The sequence below is a fragment of the Colobus angolensis genome, unplaced genomic scaffold (genome assembly GCF_000951035.1).
Source record: "Colobus angolensis palliatus isolate OR3802 unplaced genomic scaffold, Cang.pa_1.0 Scaffold61, whole genome shotgun sequence".
NCBI lineage: Eukaryota > Metazoa > Chordata > Mammalia > Primates > Cercopithecidae > Colobus > Colobus angolensis.
This window is the reverse complement of record NW_012119710.1, coordinates 4,330,816-4,338,536: the sequence shown is the minus strand read 5'-3', so window position 1 is coordinate 4,338,536 and position 7,721 is coordinate 4,330,816. Positions and strand designations below refer to the sequence as shown.

General features: G+C 47.8%; 1 protein-coding gene across 4 annotated transcripts in view; it reads right to left on the bottom strand.

Moving 5' to 3' along the window:
- Positions 1-7,278, bottom strand: part of DDB2 (damage-specific DNA binding protein 2, 48kDa) — a 27,403-nt gene extending 20,125 nt beyond the window's left edge. For 2 of the 4 annotated variants that reach the window (XM_011963346.1, XM_011963349.1), the window contains exons 1-3: positions 6,506-6,827; positions 5,308-5,444; positions 4,732-4,923 (exon numbers count right to left, since the gene is read on the bottom strand). In XM_011963346.1, the coding sequence (XP_011818736.1) occupies positions 4,732-4,923; positions 5,308-5,444; positions 6,506-6,632 (456 nt within the window). In that variant the 5' untranslated portion in view covers positions 6,633-6,827. Of the gene's footprint in view, positions 1-4,731; positions 4,924-5,307; positions 5,445-6,505; positions 6,828-7,075 lie in introns of those variants that run through there. The other 2 variants (XM_011963347.1, XM_011963348.1) reach the window with 2 other exon arrangements.
- Positions 7,279-7,721: the final 443 nt, after the last annotated feature.

Here is a 7,721-nt window from a genome sequence, read left to right as displayed (position 1 = left end):
AACCCGGGAGGCAGAGGTTGCAGTGAGCCAAGATAGCGCCACTGCACTCCAGCCTCGGCCACAGAGCGAGACTCCGTCTCAAAAAAAAAAAAAAAAGTAGATAAATTTCAAATAATTATACTGAAATAAGTTAGAACAAAAATAAAAGAGCATATTTCTAGAAAATGTAAATTAATCTCTAAAAATAAAAAGTAGATCAGCAGTTTACAGTGAATAAGATATTGGGTAGAGAGGAGTGGATTACAAAGGGGCATAGATAACTCATCTATCTCTCACACCCCAAATATACTACAAAAGGGGGGAAATGTGAGTTATTTTAATTGTGGTAATGGCTTCACAGTTGTACACATACGTCAAAACTCATCAAATTTTACAATTTATTTATTTATTTATTTATTTTACGGCTCCTATGGAGTAGGACTAACCCATAGGCTGAGAACAGCCAAACTGTACACTTAAAATAGGTGCAGTTTATGTCCACTATACCTCAATAAAGATATAATTAAAAAACCCCAGGCCAGGTGCGGTGGCTCATGCCTGTAATCCCAGCACTTTGGGAGGCCGAGGTGGGTGGATCACTTGAGGTCAGGAGTTCGAGACCAGCCTGGCCAATATGGTGAAACCCCATTTCCACTAAAAATATAAAACTTTAGGCCGGGCACGGTGGCTCAAACCTGTAATGCCAACACTTTGGGAGGCCAAGGCAGGTGGATCACCTTAGGCTAGGAGTTCAAGACCAGCCTGGCCAACATGGTGAAACCCCGTCTCTACTAAAAATATGAAAATTAGCTGGGCATGGTAGTAGGTGCCTGTAATCCCAGCTACTCAGGAGGCTGAGCCAGGAGAATCACTTGAACTCGGGAGGCAGAGGTTGCAGTGGGCCAAGATCACACTACTGCACTCCAGCCTGGGCAACAGAGTGAGACTCTGTCTCAAAAACACGAAACAAAACAAAAATTAGCTGGGTGTGGTGGTGCATGCCTATAATCTCAGCTGCTTGGGAGGCTGAGGAAGAAGAATTGCTTGAACCCAGGAGGCAGAAGTTGCAGTGAGGTGAGATCACACCACTGCACTCCAGCCTATGAGACAGAGTAAGACTCAGACTCAGAAAAAAAAAAAAAAAAAAGCGTACACATGCACAGAGGGATGCTGAAAATGGGGATTTTGGATCATATTTAATTCATTTTCTATACTTTTTCTGTATTTTTTTATGTAAGAATACATTGTTTTGTTTTTTTGAGAGATGGAGTCTCTCTGTGTCGCCTAGGCTGGAGTGCAGTGGCACCATCTTGGCTCACTGCAATCTCCACCTCCAAAGTTCAAGCGATTCTTCTGCCTCAGATTCCCGAGTAGCTGAGACTACAGGCGTGTGCCACTACTCCCGGCTAATTTTTATATTTTTAGTAGAGACAGGGTTTCACTATGTGTTGGTCAGGCTGGTCTTGAACTCCTGACCTCAGGTGATCCACCCACCTTGGCCTCCCAAAGTGCTGGGATTACAGGCGTGAGCCACTGCACCTGGCCCCATACATTGTTTTTATAATAGTAATAAAATTAAGCTATCTTCATTGTGAAAGTGTAATACATGTTCCCTTGCCAAGGGCCTGAAGAATGTAAAGGTCACAGCCAAGGTCAGATGACTAAAGAAGTGACAAAATGAGGCACTGTTACTCCTCCAGTAACTGGTCTCAAATCAGCATTCTGCTGTCAGCATCTGGGAGTAAAACCAGACAGTTCTCCTCCAGACTGCCATACACTTCCTTTGCTCCAAGCTAGTTCCCTGCAACTGCAAGTCATGAAATTCAATGCCTAGACCAATCTTCATTACAGTGTAAAGAAAGTTTACACTGTAAAGAAAGTTACATGCATGTCATAAGGTGATGCAAAAAAAAGAAAAAAAATCTCAGTCTGGTACAAGTTCAAAGCACTTGTCATTACCCTGTTAGTCAGGAAGATCTTCCCCTAGAATATCCTACACTGCTTCTTCCCATCTCCAGGCATAAGCTAAATTCCTCTATTCCCATGTCCTAGACTCCTGGAGAAAACAAGAAAACAAATTTCTTCCTGTCTGAGCTCTGGGTTCTGACTTCAACTTCAAGCTGCCTTATTGGCGGTCACCTACCTCTTTAGCTAGGCAGGAGACCTACCCCTCTCTGTCCACAGCACTCCTCTGACTGCCTTTCTGGGGGCTTCTGGCACTTGTTCCTTGAACACCCATCTCACACCTTGAATTCCAGTCTCCCATACCTGTCTAACCTGGCCTTTTCTGGTGGGCTGCTCTCCAAATCCCTCCACGTAAGAGACCTCCTCCTGGGTTCCCCCCATCTCTACCTTTAAACCAGAGTTAGAAAAATAGTGGGCTGAAGCAGAATTCAGCTGAGATGTGTGTTTAATTTTATTCAATGCCAATATTAAGAAGTTCTAGAGGCCCGGCACAGTGGCTTAGCCCTGTAATCCCAAGCAATCCCAAGACAAGACAGAAGGATTGCTTGAGGCCAGGAGTTTGAGACTAGCCTGGGCAAAGCAGAGAGACCACATCTCTAAAAATTAGCCAGGCATGGTGGTACGTACCTGTAGTCCCAGCTACATGGGAGGCTGAAGCTGGAGGATTCCTTGAGTCAGGGAGGTGGAGGCTGCAGTGAGCTATGGTTGTGCCACTGCACTCCAGCCTGGGTGACAGAATGAGACTCAAAAAATAAAAAAATAATAAAATAATGAAGTTCTGGAGACTGGTTACACGATTTATCTAATGCCATTGAACAGTGCACTTAAAAATGGTTATGAAAGTAAATTTCATGTTATATGTATTTTATCATTATTTTTTAAAAAGTTTTAAATGGCCAAGGTGATAAATTTTATGTTACATGTATTTTACAATTTTTTTAAAACTCAAGATATTCGACATTTGAAAAATGAGGATTTGTGGCTTTGTTTGAAAAAAATCACATCTTATAGCACAAGACCTACATTTTTGCACAACGGTCATCTCTAGTTTACCCCTGACGCTACCACCATACATTCTTTTTTTTTTTTCCTGCTCTGTTTGGCTTCTGGAGCCATGTAAGTTTGTGACTCCTGCTCTAAACCCAGTGTCACTTTTCACAGCACAGCCCTCCAATGTTAGCCACCAGCTGGGCTGGCTAAAGGTCTCTTAGAGGGGACGACACACTCACCCCTCAGCAACGGATGACAAACTCTGACACAACAAAGACCATCTCCAAGAACTCAATGCCAAACCTCACCCAATCACACTACGCCCTTCCTTCTTTTCTCTCCATTTACCTAATACTGCTCCTCCTTGCTCATCCATGGAGTCTTCTCTATTGACTCCAATTCACAAGGGGTTCTTCCTTCTTTCATATTCTGTAGCACTTGGCATCTGTATTGTTAATTACCTCATATGTATACTTCCCATCTGCTCAATTACACTTCAAGCCCCTCATTCATTCAACAAATATAAAGCAGCTACTCTAGGCCAGACTGTTCCAGGCACCAGGAATAGAGTGGTGAACCAGACAGGCACGGTCCCTGCCATCAGTGGGCAAACACATACAAATAAGCATCAGATCTCAGACACTGGCCAACACTTGGGGGAAACATGAAGCAGGGTCATGATACAGGGAATGACGGTGGAGGAGTGGGATCTACGTTATGAGTAAGGACCACCAGTGAAAGCCTCTTTGAAGAGGTAGAATCAGCAAAGACCTGCATGAGAAGACGCCAGCCATGAGAAGACCATGGGGAAAAGCACTCCAGTCAACAGGAACAGCAGTTACAGAGACCAGGTTTCAGGAATAGAAACAACTGGTGTGGCTACAGCATAGGAAGTGAGAAAAGACAGTGGTGTAAGATGAGGTCAATGTGGTAAGAAGGAGCTTCAATTCTTTTTTTTTTTTTTTCCTGAGATGGAGTCTCACTCTGTTGCCCAGGCTGGAGTGCAGTGGCACGATCTCGGCTCACTGCAACCTTCGCCTCCTGGGTTCAAGCGATTCTCCTGCCTCAGCCTCCCAAGTAGCTGGGGTTACAGCGCACGCCACCACATCCAGCTAATTTTTTGTATTTTTAGTAGAGAATGGGGTTCACCATGTTGGCCAGGATGGTCTAGATCTCTTGACCTCGTGGTCAGCCCGCCTTGGCCTCCCAAAGTGCTGGGATTACAGGCGTGAGCCACCGCGCCTGGCCCAGAGGGTCTTCAATTCTATGGGTGATCAATAGTCTATATCTTCTAGTATTTTAAGGGCAGGCATTACAAAAATATATATCATCACCATTTACGTATTTGAAAATGCCCACAGTTACTTTTAATCCCAGTCCTCTTCCTGCCAATTACTGGATGACATCAATATCCTTTTCATTCCTTCAATAAACACTCCTTATTTTTATTTTATTTTATTATTATTTTTTTGAGATGGAGTTTCACTCTTGCTGCCCAGGCTAAAGTGTAATGGTGCAATCTCGGCTCACTGCAACCTCACCTCCCGGGTTCAAACGATTCTCCTGCCTCAGCCTCCTGAGTAGCTGGGATTACAGGCACCTGCTACCACACCCAGTTAATTTTTGTATTTTTAGTAGAGACAGGGTTTCAGCATGTTGGCCAGGCTGGTCTCAAACTCCAGACCTCAGGTGATCCGCCCGCCTCGGCCTCCCAAAGTGCTGGGATTACAGGCGTGAACCACCGCACCCGGCCAACAAACACTTCTTTAGCACGACCTGGCATGGGGAACTGCTCACCCCTTTGATGAAGGTGGGTTTGTCCTTGATGCCAAAATTCCAGAGCATGATGTCTCCCCCTTTGGAACCCACAGCCACAGTGCTGGGGTGAGTCGGGTGCCACGCCAAGGATGTAGCCCTCCTGTCAAAGGGAGCAGCCTTTTGTAATATCCGGTAAGAATCCAGAGTGTGCAAAAAGGACTGCTGGAGCCCCTGCCACAGAGAGAAATGAATTAGGTTGAATTAAAACCCAAGTTCTGGGTAAACTGCCAATCTCTGCCTCCTTCATAGATGAGCCCTAGAGCCAAGTCCTCCCACGAAAGGAAAGCTAACTGCCTGCCCTGTGCATGAAAATATTTGCAATGTACATGAACTAATAATCTGGGAAAGCAAAAGGGGCAGAGTGCATTCCAGCTGGGACCTTTACAACATAAGACTATTTTACCTGGCTGAGTGCCCAGTAGGCCAGTCACCACAGTCTGGGTGATCGGACCACTCCGACAAGCTGGTGAACCAAGCCATCATCTAATTTGGGAGCATGCAATAGTAAAAATGCATGTGCAAACCCTTGAGGACTTGAGGCAAAAAATGCCTTACCTGCTGGACAGATGGCCAGGAAGCTCTGCCCAGCTTATGCTGGTGGAGGGTCCTGACGATGCTGCGGCATGGCGGCAGGATCTGTGGGCCAGCCAGCCCCGCCCAGAGGCAGTCTGAGTCACCTCTTCTGCTAGGACCTGCCAAGCAGAACAGACATATTTTCCTCTCCAATCTCACGAAAGGTTTTTCTGCTGAATTCCCTGAAAGGAAGCCTTGTTTCATGCGGCATGGCTAATCTCAGTCTCATCATCTCCTGAGGCCTTTCCATGTCTATGCGGTCTCACCCAGCACCAGAAATAAAAAAAAAAAAATGAGTAGGGATTTGGCCCCTTCCCCAAAACACTCCCCCAAACAGTAAGACTGAAATGAAAGTAAATACAATCGTGCAGGGTTCCTGAGACCCCAGCCAAAGAAACACACAAGAATAAAGTACAGTGCAGAACTCTTCTCAGTTTGGGCTGCAAAACGAGATGGGACTGGGTCACAATTTTATAAATCACATATAATGCACAATAAAAATATTTTAGGGCAGCATGGCAGAAGTCACCTTTTAGGAAAAGAAGGAATAGGAAGGCCTGAAAATGCTCTTAACTAGGTTACTTCTGGGGAGGTGAGTGAAATTAGAATAGCAATAAAGCAACAACTCCGGATCACCAAACTTGTATTTGAGGACCCAATCACTATAGGTCCGACGTCCTGACAACCAATTCTTTCTTCTCATGGACAAAAAACACTTGATTAACAAGCCCCAGCTCCAGTTTTTGAGTGTCTCGAAACTCCTTATAGCCCCACGTTCAAGCCCCAGTAAACCTCAGAGAATGAGCTTTCTAAGGAGGGAAGGAATTGGGGGCGCTCACAACTGACCACCTAGGACGTATGAAATCCAGCACACACAGTGCCAGGAAAGGTAGGATTCTCTGAAGCCGTCCAAACTGTGCAAGAACCCTGCTACAAACAAGGAATCTGACAAGTCCGTGTGTCTGTTGTTACGGAGCTCGTCTGCTTCCTGTCACCTGGCGGGAGAGGTGTTGAAGCCTAAACGCTCTGGTGTCAAAGAACCTGCAGGTAGAATGCACAGCCGGAGGCATCTGTGACCTGCGCCGGCCTCGGGAGCCTCGGAGCACCCATCCCCCGCTGCAGCCTCCTGCGCGAGCACCCCAAAAGGCGGAAATATTCAAGCAGCAGGCACAGGCAGTACCGGAGCCCTTCGCACAGAGCTTCTTGGCCTCGGGCTCCAGCTCCCGGGGACTCCTGCTCCTCTTGTTCCTGGGGCGTAATACAATCTCGGAGGTCTTCTGGGTTTCTGGGCGTTTCTTGGGAGCCATCGCGTCCTCCGTGCGAAGGGGTACTGTGCTCTATGCGAAGATCATGGAGGGAGGATTGAGAGACCTCTGGGGAGAAACAAGGCGGGGACTACAAAACTGCGGGGCCACAGGTAGCCGAGCTAAGCCAACTTCCCGCCAAACATGCCCAGGGCTTGTTCAAACCAGCTCGGAGCTCCGGCCCCACCCGTCTAGGAGACCCCGCCCCTTCCTGGAAGGCGGGGGCGCGGGGAGGGGGCGGTGCCAGCGCTCTCGGGAGGGGCGGGAACTGCGCCAGGTCCTGTGCCAGCCCGGGTCAGCTGACCTGCCCGGAGCAAAGATGGCCCCCGGCTTTATGTTTTATTTTTTCAGCCACAGGGTCTGGCTCTGTCGCCCACGCTGGAGAGCAGTGGCGCGATGATAGGTCAGTGCGGCCTCCACCTCCTGGGCTCAAGCGATCCTCCCACCTCAGCCTCCTAAGTAGATGGGACTACAAGCGTGTGCCACCACGCCCGGCTAATTGCTCTCTCTCTTTTTTCTTTTTCTGGAGAGACGGGGTCTCGCTATGTTGTCCAAGCCGGTCTTGAACTCATGGGCTTAAGTGATCATCCAGCCTTGGCCTCCCGACACGAACCCTCCTCCGACGAGGCGCTGCCAGGCCTCTGCGGGTCCGAGGAAGAGGCCTGGTGCCAGCCAAGGCCCTGGCTCCCGCCTTGCAACTGGTGATGACGCCCGCTCGGGCTTTGGGATTGGCTGGTAGCTACAAGGTGTAGTTGGGGCGTGGCGGCTTTGTAGAGAGCTAGTGCCTTTCCTAAGGTAGAAGCTGGGCTCTACCAGCCGTCAGCTTTGCAGTCGGAATCCAGAAACTACAGCCCCATCGAATCCAAGCTGCTTCTCTGTTAAGGGAGAATGATTAGAATGCCTTGCCTTTTTTTTTTTCTTCTAGAGACATCGTCTGTCTTCTGTTACCCAGGCTGGAGTGCAGTGATGTAATCACAGCTCACTGCAGCCTTGACCTCAAGCTTCACTGATCCTCCCACCTCAGCCTCCCAAGTAGGCTTGCAGACCTGCGTCCTCAAGCCTGACTAATTTTTTTATTTTTGTAGAGACGAG